This window comes from Fringilla coelebs (assembly GCF_963513975.1).
Source record: "Fringilla coelebs genome assembly, chromosome: 6".
NCBI classification, from domain to species: Eukaryota; Metazoa; Chordata; class Aves; order Passeriformes; family Fringillidae; genus Fringilla; species Fringilla coelebs.
The window spans coordinates 23,096,813-23,117,318 of NC_140034.1; the positions used below are offsets into that span (position 1 = coordinate 23,096,813).

Consider the following 20,506-nt stretch of genomic DNA (forward strand, 5'->3'; position numbering starts at 1 on the left):
TGGCACCTTTTATTTCACTTCCAAACTAGCTGTTTTCATAAAAGAAATTTTTACTGCAATGTAAAAATTTCTCTGCCTATTCACCAGAGAAAGGTCATCAGCTGCACCCACAGCATTGCCAGTGCTGCTGGAAGCCATGTAGCAGGTAAGAGAGAGGCCTCCTGAGTGGAGAGGAGCACACAGGATGTCCAGGTGAGCAAAAAGTACAAGATGCCTGGATCATCTGGTATCCACAGGGAGCTCCCACTGGCTGCCAAAGAGGGAATTTATTACCATGTACACTTTGCAGAGGGAAATAAAGATAAAAGACAAGGAGGCCCAGCACATGCTTTGCATCTTTTCAGCAGAGCTTAATGAAAGGCAGAGGTAACACGTTTTTCAAAGAATGAAGATTGGCTCCTGACAGCAGCTGAGGAATGGGTCAGATCTGAGCCACAAACTCCACAGTCTGGGCAGAAGGAAGCACAAAGGCACATAAAGGGATCACCAGCACAAGGACATCGTGACAGCTTCCCTGTCTTTCTCATCCCTGAAAGGAGTTCAAACTGCTGTGTTTGGGACTGAAACACAAAGGACCAGTTAAAGATGACATGGTCTCCCTCCACCTTTCCAAGTGGTAAGCCATGTCTACCTATCCTCTTTGGTGCAGCACTGAGCTACTTCTTGCTTGACAATAGTCAGAGCTGCCTCCAAGGTTGCCAGCTTTCTAGGGTGAATTCCCCTGGCCCACAGGTGCTAACACAATCATCAAAACCAGCTCTGGGATCTGCTCCACTGTGTCACTCAGCCAGGAACACAGTGGCCTGTTCAGCCCTGGTAGATGCTGCCACAGTGCTGACCCAAACAGAGCTACAGGAGGACAGCATACGCAAAGGTAACATTTACTGAGAGATACAGAACTGAGTATTATGAAGGACATACATGGATGGAGAGGGTAGCGACACCACTGCAGAGGGCAGCTTGGACCCCCTTCCCAGCATGCCAGGAAAGGAGCTGGATGCTACCAGACAAGTAACACAATGGAGATAACTGTGGCATATGTGTTTGTAACAAACAGACCATTATAACATACATTTCTATGGGATCACATCTAGTGATTATATAAATCCATATAGAGATCACTGTATAAAAACTTTGTAAAAAATACTTTAAAAAAGTGTAAAAATGTGCATTCAAAAGCACGGCCGACACGGACAGCTGGGCTGTAAACATTATACTGAGTGTGCTTGTGGGGGGCGCCTGCGCCACCGAGCCCCGACAGGCCTGCCCACCAGACGGGGCTGCATCAAGTGTTTGTGGTTCTTGGGTTTGGGTTTCCCTCCGGAGCGTGCGCCAGGAGCAGTGGCAGCCTCTGGGCAGGGTGCTGGTGGGCACTGCCCAGCTGCCACTCCTCAGCCTGCAGCCCCTGCTACCCACGGGCTGCCTGCTCCTCGCAGGACACACTGTGGCTTTGTGGGTCCCAGGGCTGAGAGCAGGCTGAAGGGCTGTGATGACATATCACAGGGAGGTTGACACCACCAGCCCTGCTCCCAGGTTCAGCCTCAGAGTACATGGTTGGCAGGTTCCTGATCTTCTCTGTTCCCATGTTTGGTCCATAGTTCCCAAGGAAGCCCACTGGGTCCTGGCTGCACCTGGCCTGGGTGCACAGTTCTTCATACAGTACATACATTAGAGACCCTGGAAGACCCTGTGCCACTGTCTCCTCCTCCTGGCCCTGTGCCACCTTCACTTTTTCTCTAGCTGCTCCAGCAGCGGGTTGGCTTCGCTCTCAGGCGTCTTGATGCTGTCTGTCCGCACGATGCAGGTGGGACGGTGCCGGTTCAGCATCAGGATGAGCTGCTGCCTCTCCTGTTTCAGCTCTTCTATCTGGGCCTTCAGCTCAGCATTCATGAGCTCTAGACGCTCAGACTCCTAGCAGGACAGGAACACAACCGCATGTGACTTTATCTAGCAGGACAAGACACAAGAAACAATTTGGCCCTCAGCCCCTGCAGCAGGGGAACCGGCTGAAGACCTGCCAAGGCATCACATCCCTCCAGGCAGTCCATCCCCAGCCCTGCTGCCTCGTGCTTGGAACTTAGTGCCATCACACAGAAACACACAGCCACCACCTGCGGCAGGTCTCTGCCGCACCCCAGCAAGACCTGTGCCTGGCTGATTTCTGTGGTCTGGTAAGGTGCTTGGGAACAAACCCATGCTTAAGTTTTTACCCAGCCCACCTGTAAACACCTGCCCTTGTGAAATGACTCCTTCCAAGTTGTGTCATCTGCCCATGTCTCACTACTGTTTGCAGAAAAACAGCAAGGTGCTGTGTCAGTTTTTCTGCCCTGAGGTTAGAGGTGGAGAGGACATCAGGCCTCTGAGTGGGAAAATCATTAGAACTTCAGTCAGGGTGGGGGCAGCACACTGCCAGCCCCTGCCCTGTGCCATACTCATATGGGTGTTCCTGCTCCAGCACTGAGGCAAAGACATTATTATTCCTCTCTCACCACAAGGCTGGAGCCAACCTCCAGCCCTCTCCAGCCCTGGTACCATGGGTAAGCTCTGCCTGGGCACGTACATGGCCACCACCTTCACAGCCAGGGGAAAGGCAGGGGCTGTATTTTCCCAGATAAAGGCACTGGAGCAAGGGGTGGCAGAGGGGAAGCTCAGGAGGCAATGTTTCCTGCAGCTAGAGCTCTGTTCTAGGGAGTCCCTGCTGTGCCCTGGGACAGATTGGGGCACCCACCCGCTGCAGGAACTCCGTTCTCTCCTTCTTCTTGTTACGACATCGTGCTGCCGCTACTTTGTTTTTCTCCCGGCGCCTTTTCCTCCTCTCTTCTTCCTCATCCAGCTATAAGAAGACAGAGAAACCCAGATCAGAGCCAGCAGATGTGGGTTGGGGCAGGAGGTAGGGGTGAGCATGTGGCAGCACCACCCATGACAGGGCAATGTGGCAGCCCCCTGGTCACGGGCCACCAGCAACATGATCCTCACTGGAACCAGGTATGCTGCTGCTACAGCCTCTACCTCCACTTTGTGGGAACACAGAGAGGGAGACCTGCACCCACAGCTGAGGACATAGCTGGTAGGGGACAGACAGACCTTCACAGGGCTGCTCCCTCCCTGAGAGAGGGAAGAGACAGAGAATAGAGCCCCCTCCCAAAAACAAGAGGGGTTTGTTACACAGACACCTACAGGCTCAGCTCTGTAAGCACAGACATTGAAAGCATCACACGCACAGCCAAGGACAAGAGGCAGAAAAACCCAGAAGATGCCCCAGCTAGGCCTGCCCCATTCCAGTATCTGGGACTGTGTGCTGCAGCTTCAGCACTGTCTGAGTCACAGGGCCACCACAGTAAGGTGGGGACAGGTCCTGCATCCCCTGTGAGGGGGCAGACACAGCAGTACCTGCACTGTTTGCCATGACTCAGTTCTCTATGCTTTTTGACTCAAACTACATAGCCAAGCCAATAGGACCTATGGGTCAGAAAAACACAATCAAAGTATTTATGGATATATGCTGCAAAGCCTGTGGAAATGGCCTGTGGCATGCCTACAACCCAAGAACCCAAACTAGCTCCTTCAAGAAAAATCTGAGCGCTGGAAAGCCCTGCAAAGTCAGGTTATACTTTGTAGCATGGATAGAGAAGAAAAGGTCCCCATTTGGCCTGGGTCTCTGAAATTTGAGGTGTCAGACTGAACTGCCTCATTCCTATTGACTGATAGCTGGTGGCCACAAGATCACCCCACACGCAGACACACCAGCAGTGCCTGATGGCAATGAAGGCTGCAGGTGGCATCATCCACAGTAGACTGTGCACACTGCTAACAGTCACCAAGTAAAACCCACTAACCAAAACATCCCAGTGTGATGCACAAGGACTGGATGAAACGTGGACTCAGCAAAGGCAGGGTGAAGGGGTAGTTTCAGCAAGCTGCATGTCCAATACACAGCACATAGGATGCTGCAGAAAGCAATGTCTGAGCTTTATAGCACTAACAGTTCTGCATCTTTTCTACCTTAGTTGTAAGCATTATACCACAGTTGCTGTTTCAGCTGGGGCGAAAATACTAAACAAAACCAGCACAAGCTATGCACAGACTTCCATAATGCTGGGCTGCCACCATTCTTTGACAAGGCAGTGTCATGGGGCACCAACATACCACACTTGGGAGAACTAGGATGGGAACTGCACTGACACCCCCAAGTCCAGTCAGAAATGGACAGCTCACACTGCACCCACGTAACTTAGGTGTGACAGGTTAGCAGAAGTAATCTGGAAGGCACTAACTCTACATTCCGCTGTCAGGTCTTACAAAATTTCCTGACAGAAATTAGGAGGTGGACATCAGGGTAGATGCAATTCCCCTTTGCACATTTACCAAGTACTCATCTACCCCTAAGACAGCTTCTTGGTCTGTTAGTTCCAGGATTACTAGGAGGGTGCATAGAGATCACATGTGCTCACAGCTCCAAAGCTCAAAAAACACCCCCAAACTTGACTTCAAAAGTACATCTTGGGGCCTAGCAGCAACTGGAAGAGCAACCAGCAACTACATCAGCCCTGGGAACTGCCTGGCATTTCTATGCCCTGTTGGTCCATTCAACTTGAATTACAGAATAAATGACTGTCTCTGACCCTGCCTCCACCCCACAGAGGGCCCAGCAAATGTCTGTGTCCTTTAGATGGAATACAGATGCCCAAGGAAGGTGGCTCAACACAGATAGAAGAAGCTTGAACCCTTGGTTCTGCTTTTTGACCACAGCTCCTGTAGCTTCATAGAAATATAGAAAGGTTTGGAAGAGATCTTAAAGATCACCTAGTGTCAACCCCCATGCCAGGCAGGGACACCTTCCAGTAGAGCAGTTGGTAAAAGCCCCATCCAGCCTGGTCTTGAACACTTCCAGGTATGAGGAATCCACAAATTCTCAGTGCAGAGAAGTTCTCTTCTTCAAGACAGCAGGTTTTCCCCCAGGACATTATTCAGAGGCATGTGGGACAGTGATGATGTCCCAATACCATGTCCCAGCAGCTGATCTCCAGGGGATCCCCATGGGTACAAGTCCCTGTGGGGATGCCTCCTGAACTGCTTCAGTCAGCAGCCTCAGAGACTGAAGTGATCATCTGCCTGAGGGGCAGGGCTCAGTCCCAGAGGAAGCACCCCAGGTGGGATTCAGTGGTGGAGGAGCCCAGCAGCATCTGTCTACACCTGTCCAAGAGGAGAGCAGCTTTCCCAGTGGGGCCGTCCATCACCCTGCAGAGAAACTGGCCCCCAACACCCACTGGGTGGGTTTTGTGTGTGCCCCCAGGCACAAACACCCCAATGCCAGGAGATGCTGGTGCCCCCAGCAGAGCAGAGAGAGCTGCCTTGGCCAGGCTCATGGAAGCAGCCTGTCCTCCCAGGCACCACAGAGTGGCACGCCAGCACCCAGCATTCCTGGGCTCCAGCACCCTGCAAGAGGAAAGCAGCTGCAGGCTGCATTGCAAAACTCTGCGTGGGCAGCTTCTTGGCTACTCATGGGATAAGCAGCTACTGCTTCAGCTCCCTCAGGCTTTTGCTGCAAAGCCTTGCCAAGGGCAGCTCCATTTGCTGTCTTCAACTCCTCAGCTTCATGGGCCATGCAGGGGAGGAACCAGCTGCATGGAAGGTAGCTGTGCAAGGGCTGTCAGTGGGTTTTCTCTTAGTTTTCCTCCACATGGTGCCTCCACAGCTGGCTCAGAGGACACTCAGCAGTTCCAGTACCTGCTGTGGGGCAGAACTGCCCTATCCCTGTCACACAGATGCCAGTGACATCGCATAACCATGCCCACAAAAAGCAAAAGCAGCGGTTGCAGAGCCAGCTTAGAGGTGCCCAAGTTGCCCCAGGAAAGGAGCTGGGCCTGGGAAGAGAGCATAGCCACAGAGTCATCCTCTTTCTTCCCCAACCCATGAAGGCAGACGGACACTGCAGACCATTTGCTGCATTAATACCTAGGCCAAGAGCTAGAAAGAGAATTTGTCTTCAGCTGCAAATCCCTGACTGCTTTGCCCATAGAGGAACAAAAGCCATCAGCATGCCCAGGGCCTTACAATGGCCTCCCACAGAACCCTAGCCTCAGCTCTTCACACTCCAGAGCTGTCCAGTCAACCTCCAGGCTGCACAAGCTGACTGGACACTCTCTTGGGCTCCTGTGTGATCAGATGAGCTACATCATACCAGTTCTACCCACAGGAGTCCACCTCAAACAGCTGGAGGGAAAGACCAGGGATGGCTCTGCACAGGTGGCCCTGGCTGCTGCTGAGCATCTGCTAAAAAATTGGGCTAAATTAAGTGTCAGCACCGTTTGGAGAGCAGGTTGCCCCCTGAAACTCCTATTTTACTCCTTTCAGCTCACAGCTCATTACAGGCAGCTTTTCACATCATCCAGCACCTCCTTGCTCACGCTGCCAAAGACACATCACCCCATGCTCATATGGCATCATCTGAGGTTACCTCACACAGAGCAAATGCTCTGTTCAGATGGCTGTGTATTGGACCTTCCAACAGCAGCCAGCACCCTCGCACACGTGGGACCTCGGAACGGTGGGTTCCCAGCTCCATCTGCAGGCAGGAGGAGGTGCAAACACTCACCACCAGTTCAGCCAGAATCAAAGACTGGACAACCAACACATGGGACATAAGGAAAACACTGCCCAAGCATCTCCCTAGTCCCTTCAGCCTGGTTCTGACACAGCAGCCTGTGGTACCAAGCAGAAACTACCTACCTTCCCCATCCCAGGAAACTCAAGGTGAAGCCAGGGCGCCCACCCCAAGCAATGGGGCAGGGGCAGCTCCCAGCCAGCAGCGCCTGTGGCACAGGCTGAGTCACTGCTCCACACACCCCATTCCCACTGGAAAGGCAACACCAATGCCAGAAGCACCAAGGGCTTGTTGACATGGGTGACAGGTTGTGTGACTTCTACTCTGGGTGCTTGCCCCACCTAGGGACAGGCTGGCTGCAGCAGACCCCACTCCACACGCAGGGTGTGAGTTCAGATGGCTGCCAATTGCTGCACTGGACCAGTCAGGTCTGGGACAATGAGGCCACCACTGCCAGCCAGGGACAGGGAGTCAGAGAGGGAGAAGAGGCAGCAAGTGGAGCAGCTGCTAACATGCATGCACGTCACCAAACGGGGAGCTTATAAAACACACTGCTGGGCACTGCTACCACAGCCAAGCACAGGCAGCAGGGAAACCCAGGCAAATGCAGACAACAGCCCTGCAGGGCCACCTGCCTCCAGCAGGCTCCAGTACTCACCTCACTTTTGACAGGCTGGGGTCTCTTGCCAAGCTTCACCTCCAGGAACTGGAGCGGCGAGATCATGGCCCCGATGTTGCGGATGTCGGCGCACTTCAGCTCCTCGGTGGTCAGGGCTGTGCCAGGCAGCCCTGTCAGCGGGCCCAGCCCAGGCAGCGCACCGGCCGTCAGCGACGGGTCGGGGATCTGCCCTGGCATCATAGCAGGGGAAGCAGCTTCCTGGGCTGGAGGGGGACAGAGACATCCCATTACAACCCAGTGACACGGCCTCATGACACAGCACAGGACGAACTCATGCTACAGTCCCATCACCTACGGGGGTATGAATCAAGGAAGGCATTCTCCCCCAGGAAGGGCAAAGGCAGCGAATAAGCAGACTGTATTATACAAACCAAAATATATGAATCCTGACAGGAAGAATAGGCTACTGGGCAGTAGATCAGAAAGGGAAGAGACCTGAGAGGCAAAGCACTAGAAGAACAGGAGCTGGCTGCAACGACAGTGATGTGATCCCATGGACACCTTTCTCTGGAGTACAGCGGATCAAGGTTTGCTTTTAGCTGAATTTTGATTAATTAATGTGTGGATTATTAGTACAAGAAGAAAATGGCACAAAGAGGACCATAATATGGCCTAGGCTGGATTCCTTCTGGGCAGGCTCAGCCACTGCTTAGGGCTGGAACACAGCACACAAAGACTGCAGATAAAACTGCAAGAAAAAAAAACCACCACTGTACAAACATCTCTCGGCACAGACATGAGGAAACAAAGGCTGGAGGGGAAGGGAAATGGTGCAAGGTTCAAAAGTCCTCTTCTATCATGAAAGAAAAAAAGTGAAAACAGGATCAGGGCAAACTTCAGCAAGTCACTTATAGAGAGGTGAAAGGGAGTTATCAATAACTATGAAGAACAAGCAGCAAAGATAAATTAAAATTAAACCTAAAATGGGAAGTCCATAGAGCTGGAGCTGTTACATCAGTCCAAAAGCCATTGGAGCAGATGGTTGCTGGCTGCAGTGCAGGTACATCCCTGCTGTGTAACTGGCCTGGGACACTCACAAGTTACCTACTTATAACATTCACTGCTGTCCATACAGCAGCCATTTGCCCCTCTTCTTCAACTCAACCACACATCCCTGTGTGTGTGCACTGCTCTCCTTGTCCTGCCCTTCCAGAGAAGTCCCAGCACACTGCAGGAGCCCCCAGGCACCCACCCCATTCTGCTCCTGTGCAGGAGGCACCAACACACCAGGGATAAGGACCAGCAATGTCAAGAGAGAAACAGACTAAAGGAGCAAACACAAAATCTCAGTGTGCAGCTTCCTGCAACCACAAGAGCCAGTCAGAAGGCAGGATTCAACAAACAGCTGGGGAAACTCATGGAGGCTCTCACAGCACCAAGTGACAGAGAAAGGAGGAGCATTAAATGAGGAATAACATGCACTTGCCCTGCTCTTTCCAAAGCCTCCACTCTCATCTGCTGAGAGACCAGGTAACAGGCAATACAGACTTTTGGCCCAGGCAGTACAGTCGTGCAGACTCACACACACACACTTAGCCAAGCCAGCTGCCACAGCTGCTCAGCACTTGCCATCCCAGAGAGACAAATCTATGTCAGTACCAGGCTGAAGACTTGAGTAAAGCTGCATGTGAGATAGAACTGCTGGATCACAGAATCACAGAACAGCTGAGGCTGGGAGGGGTCTCTGGAGATTGCCTGGTCCAACTGCTCTGCTCAGGTGGAGTCAGTGGGAGCAGGCTGAACAGGGTTAATCACGACAAACAGAGAAGGTGAGGATTTCTTGGCACTGGCACATCTCTTTACCCATGAGATTATTTAATATATTTGTAAATGTGAAGGAACAGAGATAAGCAGCAGAAGGAAAGGAAAAACAAGCATAGAGGCTAGTCAAGGGCAGAGAGGCTAATGCAAGCTCCACAGCATCCAGCACGGGTGCTGTGCAAGCTGTATTGGTGTGACAGACAGAATGATTTGCAGCAGAGAGTGTCTACAACCTGCAATGAGCTGTGAGCTGTCAAACAGTCTAATCTGCCAATGAAGAGGTCCAGGTGTCAGCATGAGATGTCTCCTGGCAGGGTTTGCTCAGCTGTGACCAAGAAGACTTGGGAAAGAGCAGGGAAAGCAGATCAGCAAGACAGAAACCATAAAGAAGAATCAAGCCCTCTACTCCAGTCATCCTTTAGGAGACCAGGAAGGGGAGAGCAAGCCAGTGTTCAGCAGTGCTGGGAGCACTGCTGTGGAGAGAGGAAGCTGGCAGGGAGGAGGCGATCTGCATAAGGTCTTTAAAGCCTGAAGAGAAGACAGGAAGGACAGACAAGTAACTTCCTAAGAGAAGCGATACTATCTGATGAAATGGACTCTTGCCCATTTGGTGACAGAAAAGAAAGAGAAAATACTTGGTAATGATACTTGACCTGAGAAAAGACTGCAAGTCAACTCCTTGAGACTGCAAGGACCTAAACTGATGCAAAGTATTCATTCTTCCACAGAGATCTCTAAACTAGAAAAATGTAATTCCACATCTGCAGTGGAATCTTGTACCAGAATCTGCACCAACATCTTGTAAGGTGCCCAGAGATGCCCAAGGCAGCTGGGCTCTGAAGCTGCATGCTACCTCCCTCCCCCTTCCTTTCAGGCCTACACATGGCTAAGATGCTTCACCCCTCCAGAAATAAGCACCAGCACTCCCTTAGGCTGCACTCCAGACAGGAAAACACAAGTTATTTAGGGAGTGTGGCTAAATCCCTACCACCTTCCTCAGAGATCGTCCCTGTCCAGCAGGACAGCACCGGGTCATTGAGGTGGCATGACAAAGGGGAGGTGAATCTAGAGGTTCTTCCCAGGACCCCCTGCCACAAGACAGAGCTCTATGGGGTTAAATCCAGTCTGCCATTTTGGGGTAGCTGTATACACTGCAGAGCTGGCCATTTCCCTGATGCTGCCACCAAGGTGACATGCTGTGGCACTGGGGAAGACACCTGCCAACAGCATCACAGCCCGAGCCAGCAGTCCCGCAGATGTCCGCCCCCAGCTTGAACAGCTTATGCCAAAATTTAAAAAATAAAACAAAAATAATCAGTAGCAAAAGTATATGAGCATCCACTTGAAGTCTCTCACAGATTTTGGGGCTCTGACCCACCCTTTCACAGGCTTCAGGATGAGAATTGACTTGAACCCAGCACTGGTTGCCAAAATCCATTCTGGACTTGGAGGACTTGGTTTAATTTATTAATAGAATCACATAACATGCTGAGTTGGAGGGACCCATCAGGATTATCGAGTCCAGCTCCTGACACTTGGATAGCCCAAGAGTCACACCATGTGCCTGTTGTCCAGACTCCTACTGTACTCTGTCAGGCTTGGTGCTGTGACCACTTCCTTGGGAAACCTGTTCCCCAGCCATCCTCTGGATGAAAAACCTTTTTCTGATATCCAACCTAAACCTCCCCTGCCTCAGCTTCATGCCGTTTCCTTGAGTCCTGTCACTGGTCACAAGAGAACCTGTCCCTCCTCTTCCCCTCACTAGAAGTTGTAGACTGCAGTGAGGTCTCCCCTCAGCCTCTTCTTCTCCAGGCTGAACAGACCAAGTGACCTCAGCTGCTCCTCATGCAGATTCCCCTCCAGGCCCTCCTTTGGATGCCCTCTAATGGCTTAACCTCTTTTCTCTATGGTGGTGCCCAAAACTGCTCACACTATTCAAGGTGAGGCCACACGTGTGTGGAGCAGAGCAGGACAATCCCCTCCCTTGTCTGGCCAGCCATGCTGTGCTTAATTTTCTTCCATCATGAGATGCAGTTGACAGCACCCAGGCTAGACAGTCCAGTCCTCAGGCAGACTGAATATAGAGTCACTGCAATTTATGAAATAAGGAGAAGGAGAAATCCATTCTTCAGACTGTGGGCCAACCTGAGCACTCAGCACCCTCTCCCATGCACTCCTGAGCCTGGGGCAGGTCCCTGGGGACAAGTGGCTAAGGATTTGAGAAAACACTGTTTTCTCCAGCACATCTTCTCCTCCTTCTGCATCTTTGATCTGGTAGCTTGATATGCCTTGAAATAGCCTCTGTACCAGTGTAACACACAACACAGGTCAGAGTGAAGGGGCTGGCCCGTATCCAATATGCTCTAAAAATTTATCCTGGATCCAGGGACTGCAGTGCCAAAGCCCACATCACACCTGCATCAGTGGAAAGTAAATTTTAAGCTCATCAAACCAAAGTGCCCAAAGCCTTCTGGATAACCATAAGCCTGCACATTAAGATGAGCTGAGAACTAGGTAGAAAGGGGGGAAAGTCTTCTCAGGTGAGAGCTTGCACAGGGGTCAGAAAGCTCAGGAGCACATTAAGAACTGCCACAAGTCAAGCTGAGTTAGGACTTGGAGAGGAAAGTAACACCATTCCCAGCAGGGCTATAACCACGGAAATAAAAAGGAATGAGGAGAGATGCCATCCCTCTCTGCAGAGCAGGTGTGCAGTAATAGATCATCTCCCCAGTTCTTGAGGGCCTCAGCCCCAGGCACTGTCACTCCTGCTGATTGGAAAGACTCAAACTTGAACAAACTCTAAGTTTGTTCCACTCCTTTGCTTCTTCCTAATGTAAGCACAATTCTTTTCATCCCAAGTCCCAGGTACTTTCTCATTCTTTTCTGGTGAGTGACAGAGGTAAGTTTTACTTTGATCATGTAAAAAAGCCAGAGTATGGAATTCTATTTACTTCAGTTTTCCTCCCAAAACTGTTATCCTGGCAGACATGAACATGCCCACCCATAACTCCAGCATACTGGTACCATGTTCACATGGTAGGGCAGAACTTTAAATTTCAGGATTTGAGTTTGACCTTTAAGTTGCAAGCTCTTCAACAGCCACACCTGGCTACCTGGGGTGAATACAGCTGGTGCCATGCCAATTCCTAATTGGTTTCCGGATATTCCCTTCCAGCACTTGCTATTTCTAAGGCACATGAACCAACTCACCTCTGTATTCATTCACTTTCTAACACAGTGCTTTAGTTGGGATTCTTATTATATTTTTTTCTTTTCAGAACTGATAAATAACACTGCCTTTTTCCCTCAATGCCAGGTGGTCTTTCAACATCTCCTTACACGAGCTTGGAAACATCGTGTCTTCAGTACAACCTAGCTTTCTGGTGTCCTACATTTGAACCACACAATTCCTTTGTATGCATTGTATCAGCTATGCTTTTGCACATAATGAAGCCAATAGCAAGACATCAAGAGGAAAGAGAATGTGCAGTCTTGCATAGGACCATTGGATCAGCATGACACCAGTTTCTGGAGTTTACATTCACCATAAATCTGCCTTTTGCACCAACACTATTCATCATTTTGTGCCACGACATCAAGATGCTCCAGAGGGAATTAGGAGACAGAGAAGGCTTTCTTACAATTTCAGTTCAATGATGAGTACTTTATACTATTCATTGCTCTCTTCAGCAACCATCTTTGCAGCAAAAAATCTGGTCAATACATGATTTCACAGGTCAGAATTCAGTTTTTATTTCCTGAGCTTTGCCTCTACACTCCCTTATTCTGGTTAAAATGCTGTAAGACAAGACTTGACCTCTTGCCGAAATGTCTGCAAACCCTCCTGATAATTGCAGCAACTTTTGCATCCTTGCTTTGGCACTATTCTTCCTGTGGCTTCAATCAACTCAGTTATTTTATCAGCAGTCTCATACTCAAAAAGCTGACAGCTCACCTTGGTTTTGCTGAATCTTTTCCACCAGTTTCAATGTTTGCATGCTTTGTTCCTCAATTATGTCCTTATGGTCAGCAGTCTGTGACACTGGTTGATTTAATATTTCTTAAAGGCAGCACCCATTACTCTTAGTTTTTCTCCTACTGCCAGAGTCTTATCTTCTGGAAATCACTGCCTAGAGGGAAGCAGCTTTACCAAGTTGTTTCTGTCCCATACAGGTGCTCAGCTTCCTCAGTGAGACTGCCCCCACATACCTTTCTATTCTTCCTCCTGCAGTTCCAATCTCATGTTCTTGGGCTTTTTTTGGGTTTGTTTTGTTTTGGTTTTTTTATGGGTTGGGTTTTTTCCTCTTCCTATACTGATTTGTTGCTGATTTTTCAGGGGATTCTTTGTTTGGGTTTGTGTTTGTTTTTTTTTTTAAGAAGCTGATGTTTGCACAGCAGTTACAGCATAAATCTAACATGCGTGGGCATAATTCGTATAACCCAGGGGGCTTGTGCTCCACTTGCTAGCCTGTATTCACATCCCTCCTGCCACCTCTTCACTGCTATTCTTACCCAGACTAAAAGTGGCACAGAAATGCCTACCTGTGTTGAAATCATACATTCAACTCCCGGCACACAGACTGCCTCAGTTTGTATCCACCATCCTATGCATCCAGAGGTGCTGTTTGTTTCTTTATAAACCAAGTGCAGTTGCTACTGTTGCACCACGAGCATCATCCTGCAGAGCTGACCACGACATCCCAAAGCAGGCTCTGACAGTCACACTTCAATTTAACTTGCCATTACTGCCTTATCTCTGGTGTCAGCTTCCTTGGTGAGAGTGAGGGCTATTTGCAGCCTTCTTATCAGTTTTGCTGTCTATAATACAATCTCAGTTTCTTACAACATAAGCTATTTCACATGTGCTGACATTTATAATGGTTGATCCAAGTACCCTTCTGATGCTCAGAGAACCAGTCTAGCATCAACACTGTCAGCCAGCAGATTCTGACACTCTCTACCTACCAGCAGGTTTCTTTTCTGTCCATGTTAAGCACTGCACTAAGGCATAGTCTGTCCTACCAGCCCTTCTCCATGCTGCCTGCAGAATAAAGGCCATGCTTGCCTGGTATCCTCTCAGCAGCCTCAGCCTGGGTGCCTGCCATTACTTGTCAGCTGCCACGCATCAGAGCACTGCTGAAGTCTCTGTAAGCCACCATACAAGCAATCTTTGAACTCTTCATCGGTGTGTTAGCCCCTAGCACAACACTGCCATTTGTATGTGCTGTCTTGGAGCACTCAAGTCACAGTAACTGGCCTTTCATCTGCTCCTGGCCAACAGGGAATAATAATTTTAGTATGGAAATCAGAAGCAGCACTACCAGCTTCTAGTTCCTTAGATTCTACTCTGCTTTACTGCCATTTTAAACCCTTTTTTTAGCTCCTGGCTATCAAGTTACCTCAGGCTGTATGTCATACATTGAATCTATCTAGTTCCTTCTGTGAGCAGAAGGATGATTTATATGAAAGCCCTTTCCTGACATACCCAACTTCTCATGAACCAAGAATGTAATTTCCTAAACAAAGACAGGGCAGTTGGCTACTACTCTTTCTCTGAAGCTCTGAGCCACTTGCTTTTTTCCATCTGGACTCTTCTGGGAAGACTGCATAGTGCTGATGGTCTGAAGCCTACAGACCTTCTTCTGCTTCAAAGTTCAGGCTCCAGTGGGAAGAGATGAAGGCAGAAAGACACAACCCCATATACCCAGTGCCACAAGTACCTTCCCATGCAATCTGAGCTTTCTTCTGCTATCTAAAACATGAGACTCTCCCATTGCCCCACAATTCTATCTGCTCTAGATGTATTTATCTTTGAGTAGCACCTTAGAGTCCGATCTTCTGGCTAGCTGCTTCTGCTCTGCCCTGTTAAAAGCAGAAACTTGCCGGGCCAGTGCCAAGCACCACAGTGATCAAAGTTATTTGCCAAACATCAGAACACAGCAGCAGACAAGCCCTTTGGGGGTAACCAGTCTTTTCAGATCCCCATGCAGTAGCTCTGGAAAACATGGACTTTAACAACAGCCGTGGTGCATTCATTCATTCAGTTCCTGAACCTGTTGATGCCAAGGAGCCCACCACCTATAGCACACTGAAAAGCTGCAATGACACCAACTGGGATAAAAATGTGCATGCTCTCTCTTTACTGAGCACCTAACATTACTTATTGTTTTATGGCATCACAGAAATCCCCCCTTGTTTAAAGGCCAGGTAAAGGCTGCTTACAGCATGGCCTATCCAGAGGCACTGAGGCAGAGCACGCCACCTCGGACTGCAGGACACTGCAGCACCTCACTACTCACTGTAGTGCCTCCACACCCCATTTCCATCCCAGGAGGGAGAGACCACTCCTACAACCAGGTTCTAGGATTGCAGGTCCAAAGACACATCTGTGCCCTTCCCACAGACACTCCGAGCTGCCATTCTTGCTGTTCCTTTCCTCCCACAGGCAACCCCACGTGGTGGGAGAAGAGTTGCAAGGCTTGTGAACACCCATACATGTAACCTCCCACCCCTAGTTCAGAGTGAGTGGGGGGTCACAATGCTGAACAGAAGAAGGAGCTATGAAGAACTGTTCCTCAGGAGGTGGAATTCTAAACCTACTTCATGAGTGGGAACATTCTGGCTCAGTCCTGCACTTCTAGCTGGCAGGAGGATCATCCGAGTCATTGACAGAGGGCTGTGAGAAGCTTTCTAAAAACAGGAATGCAGAGAGCCTTGCTGCCCTCCCTCCTCTCCTCCATCAGGGAAGGTCAGAGCTTCCTACACGGTGCACACAGGGCAGCCCAGAGCAGACAGCATGTCCTTGGCAGAAATGCCATTTTGCAGCCCCTTGCCCATTAGGCCTCCACACCTGCCTGTCTAATGCTTTGACTTCTTGTCCCTTTTGTGAGGAGAGGGGATACTGGTTCTCCAGTCCTCAGCTTTAGAAATAATCTCCATTTGCCATTAGCAAAGCAGTCAGCTCACAGCTCCCTGAGCATTTCCCTCCATACCTTCACAGGGCAGCAAAAAGCTCCAGTTTAGCTGCTCCCACCACTGCAATGCAGCGATTGACTTCCAAGCAACCTGTGACAGCAGGGTTTTGTACAGCACCTACCACAGCAAGGCTCCCCTACTGTGATAGTTAATTGCAATAACTGCAAAAAAATGCCATTAATTACCACAGTATTATTAAGATTGCAATTAATTATTTGAGGTTGCACCACCCACTGGACAGCAGTGCAGGACAGGAAGGTAAAAGCTAGCCTATTCATACCTGAAGCAGCTCAAAGGGATTTGAGAAGGAAGGAATATCCTGGTCTAAGAAAACCTCAGTGGCTGAGCTGCAGCCTAACAACTGACTTGCTGAAATCACCCTGGACCTTCCATAACTACATGTGGTCAGGGCTAGAACCTTCTTCAAGAAGACGATCCTGCTCCAGCACAAAGTTCTGCCCTCAGGAGCCAAGGATGGCCTCAGAGATGACAGCCCCCCCACCCCCTACAAACTCCTCAAAATTATGCCTTAAATACCAGGGTCATCCACAAAGACCTCTAATCCATATAAAGACCAGCTCTGGCTAGTTTGCAGCATCACTGCTCAGCTCAGAGGCCCGTATGTGCCTTCGGCTCTCTGTCTGCATGTTAAAATAGTCTGCAATGTTTGGATTGATACTCTGGACAGTCCAAGCAACTGGTAAATGCAGCCAAAGACAGATGGCATCAGGTTTGCAGTGCCCCCTCCTTGTTGCAAGGCACTGCAGGACACACACACTTGCTGGCAAGGGGTCCCATGCCTCACCATGGCTCTGCCTCCCTTGTGCTTGGGGCCAGGCCCAGTGTGAACAGCCACTGCAGTGAAAAGAGCCTCTTACAGCTTCACATTCAAGGCATTGCATGCTGCCAAGTACCTGGCCCAGGCAATGCAGCTGAAGCAGCAAACAGGGAAGGAGGCCACAGAACAGATGCCCAGTGCTCCTTGAGCAGTTGTACACACTGCTCAGATGGACAGGGCAGGAGGAGGCAAGAGGTCTGAGGGAGTATTTACTCTTCCTTGGCAAGGAATGCAGCACAGGGACCTTTGCATCCTGTAAGGAGGGAAATACTCAACTCTGAAGATACAGGGAAAGCATCCATAGGCATCTCAATGAGGAAGCAGAGGCAATAACCTGCACACTAATTCAGCAGATTTTGTTAATTCCCCAGACACCAGGGGCAACCAATTGCTGCATGACCCAGTAACGATGCGAATGGCAGCTCCTGCACCCACACACTCACCCCCTTAATGGGCAGGTTTTTGGATTTTTAAATCACTAGGATTCATACTAAGAATCTGAACTCCAAAGACTGGCATTCACAGATGCTCTCGCACAAGCTTTTACCAACAAATTCCCAGGTCATACTCTGTCAAGAGCCTCCACACACAGATTTTTATGCAAGTTTTCCCAAAACGAGCTAAAAAATCCTGGTCTGAGCTGCAGAAGCGTTTGCTTCTGCTGAGCTCTTGGAGTCCAAGCACACACACACACGCACACACACTCACAGTTTGGCAGTGGTTGTGTTCCAGGGCTGGTAATGCAAGCCATGGAGCAGGCTGCCAAGACAAGCAAGAGAACGAGCCAGGCCCTGTTTCATTGGCCACCATACGCTGCATATGGCCCTGGAACCAGCCAGCACAGTGTTCTCACCCTCCTTGAAGGCATAGGAGACCCTGTGTTTTCAAATACACCTCCACAGGGCCTTCATTAAAGGAAAATGGAAACATAATGTGGCTCTTGCTCCCCTGGTATTTCTCCCTTTCCCCCAATTTGCTCTCAAACCTATTTCCCTTCCATGGAAAAAAGAAAAGTGCCTCCTGGAGCAGAGCGTGCAAAAGAATGCAACTTCCATTCAACTCCATGCCTGACTGCTAAAGCGGACTTGGGACCGCGCGGCGGGGGCACCTCCAGGGCCCCTTTCCTTCCCCGGGCCTCCCGGGCCGGAGACACGGCTGGCGGCGGCCAGCCCGCCCGGCCCGGGCCGGCGGCCGCAGGGAGCCCCTCACCTGCGCGCCCAGCCGGCAGGTGAAGCGGAGGCAGCGGGCACCCGAGGAGCGGGGGGAGGCCGCCCCCGCCGCCCCGCAGCTCCTCAGTGCGGCAGCAGCCCAGAGCCCGGCACCTCCAGCCCCCGCGCCTCGCCGGCTGCGGGGGCAGCAGCCCTGCTCTGAGCCGCCCATGCGGCTGCGCCCGCCCCCGTGGAGGGTCTGCTCGCATCTCCGCCGTGCGCCCGACCGCCCGGACAGCGGCACCCTGCCCGCCGCCGCGGGAGACGGGATGCTCCTCCGGGCGCCCCCCGCTCCAGCCCCCGTCGCCGCTGTCCGCCACCCCCGCGGAGCCCCGCGCCGCCGCCCGCCCCCTGCCGCAGTCCCGGCCCGCCCGGCGCGTCCCCCGCCCGCGCCCGTACCCACCGTGCAGGGCGACCGGGCTGCCGGGGTGCCCGCGGGGCCCGGCCGTAGGGGCCGGGCGCGGGCTGCAGGCTCAGCCCCGCCGCCTCCGCCGCTGCCCCGACCCCCGGGCCCCGCCGGGTGCCGATGTCGGTGCCGGCCGCCGCCGGGGCGCCTTGGCCCGCCACCGCCCGCCGCCCCGGTGCGCGCCTCCCGCAGGCTGTGGCAGGCGGCGGGGTGGGTTGCATCAGCCCCGGTTATATAGCGGCCCCTGGGCTGCGGGGAGGGGTCGGGAATGCGGAACCGGCCGGGCTGCCAGCGCCACACGTCAGGGAGGGCGGGGGAGCGGGGCCGCGGGGCGGGGAGCGCCGCGCAGGGGTGGGACCAGCCGGGGCACCCCGACATCCCGCACCTCGGCATCCCGCACCCCACGGCCAGACATCCCACACCTCACGGCACGGCATCTCCGCATCGTGCACCCCGGGACTCCGCACCCGCCACCCCTCAGCAGCCCTCTGCCCTCGCAGCCGGCATCCCGGCACGCTCCGGCACCTCTTGACCCCTCCGCACTACGGCGCCCCCGGACCTCGCACCCGCTCGTCTTCCCCGCGCTCCTATTTGCGCCCCTCCGCGTACTCTCTGCTTCCCTCCGGTCGCTCTTGTCCCCTGGCGCACGCCTGGACACCGTCCCGGGCAGCCCCGGCGACGCGGCCCGGTGCCGCTGCAGCCGTACCCGAGCTAGCCCGATTTGTGCGGAGCCTCGGCTCCTGAGTCCTGAGGCTGGGAAGAAGGAGGCAAAGGACCAGAGAGACTATCTATGCTCTCCAGCATCAAGCACACCTCACCCAGCGTAGCAAAGGCACAGGGGTGGGCAGGGCTGCAGGGTCACTCCACTATCCCATGGGAGGCAAGGACCTTCTCATCTCATCCCCCCCAGCCTGACCGGCTCATGCCCCACACAACGCTGGCTCCCTCATACAAGGGCCAAGGGCTGTCGGCCCCAGCTCCACCACTCCCTTGACCGGCCTGGAGAGTAACCAGGAGGAAGCAGAGGGGTTCAAGGCACCTCTTCCCAGCTGTTTTGTTTTCTCATCCTCAGTGGGACGTCAGGATGGGACATTGCCTGAAGGACGGGTACATCCATAGTGCCCAGTGTTGTGGCACCTTGATGTCGGATGGGGATCATGGAGCGGGTGACAGATTGGGGCCTTCCTGATAACTGATTTGTGTTTGTTTCTTTCCTCTTTCTTTCTAACACTGGCCTCTTCCCAGCTGCGTCAGCCAAACCCTTCTCAGGAAGCAAAGCTTTGCACAACTGGAGGACCATGCCGGATCTGCCATAGGTACTGGATACTCCAGGGCTGTTGTCCCTACTGCATTTCAGGACAGAAAGGCTCCTTTTCCTTCAGAAAGACAGCATTCTAAGAGTAGTTAACAAAACCACCAGGATGAGCAGCACTACCCAGCTAAGTGACAGTGCCGCCTCTCTGACCCACCTAACGCCACAGAGAGGCACCATCCACCCTACCTCGTTTTCCTTCCCCTGACTTGTCAGTCATTGTTTCTTTTCAGCATTCACCAATTTAATTTCTTTTCACAACTGAGGATTCACACTATTCATCATCTACAAGGTCTTGGCATCAGCACTTCCAGCCTTGTCCTATTCATCTGTACCTCAGCAAGAAAAAGAGAATTCAGTTGGAGAGATCTGAGACTGAGAAGGAACATGGGATCAGAAATGCTGTGTTCAGAATAGGATATAACCTGCCCAAGCTGTTCTAGAGAAATAGCTAACATCTTGGCTTGGCAGGACACTGCACATGTATCTTCATTACTAATCTTCTCATGCTATTGTTCTTTTGTTTGTTTGTTTTGTTTTCAGAGAGGCAGAATAACTTTTGCATACAACCCCAATATTTCCTTAATCTTGGCACCTCATCTTGGGGGAAAAGGAGAAATGTCAGCCAAGATATATTTTTTCCATATGCATTCCTTCCTGCATCAGATAGGACAGACTTTTCTATTGCCTTAAGCTCCAGGTATCCCAACGGGGTTGACAAAC

The 20,506-nt window shown here is 51.6% G+C and overlaps 1 protein-coding gene across 2 annotated transcripts; it reads right to left on the bottom strand.

The window, feature by feature from the left end:
• Window positions 1-1,012: 1,012 nt before the first annotated feature.
• JDP2 (Jun dimerization protein 2) lies at window positions 1,013-18,643 on the bottom strand. 2 transcript variants are annotated; one of them, XM_084207192.1, is made up of 4 exons: window positions 18,469-18,643; window positions 7,263-7,486; window positions 2,729-2,833; window positions 1,013-1,911 (listed from the first exon to the last, which is right to left on the bottom strand). In XM_084207192.1, the coding sequence occupies exons 2-4, from the start codon at window positions 7,461-7,463 to the stop codon at window positions 1,726-1,728; spliced, it is 492 nt and encodes a 163-aa protein (XP_084063318.1). In that variant the 5' UTR covers window positions 7,464-7,486; window positions 18,469-18,643; the 3' UTR covers window positions 1,013-1,725. The 2 variants fall into 2 exon arrangements, with proteins under 2 accessions (XP_084063318.1, XP_084063317.1); XM_084207191.1 differs by lacking the exon at window positions 18,469-18,643 and having other exon boundaries at window positions 7,263-7,488.
• Between the last annotated feature and the right edge of the window lie 1,863 nt (window positions 18,644-20,506).

What these genes read in the sequence shown, in the direction of transcription:
- JDP2 (XM_084207192.1), bottom strand. Translation starts at nt 7,463, where the DNA reads ATGATGCCAGGGCAGATCCCCGACCCGTCGCTGACGGCCGGTGCGCTG. An exon ending in CCCAGCCTGTCAAAAGTGAG is followed by an intron (nt 2,834 to 7,262) that starts GTGAGTACTGGA and finishes GTCTTCTTATAG; the next exon opens with CTGGATGAGGAAGAAGAGAG. An exon ending in GAACGGAGTTCCTGCAGCGG is followed by an intron (nt 1,912 to 2,728) that starts GTGGGTGCCCCA and finishes CTGTCCTGCTAG; the next exon opens with GAGTCTGAGCGTCTAGAGCT.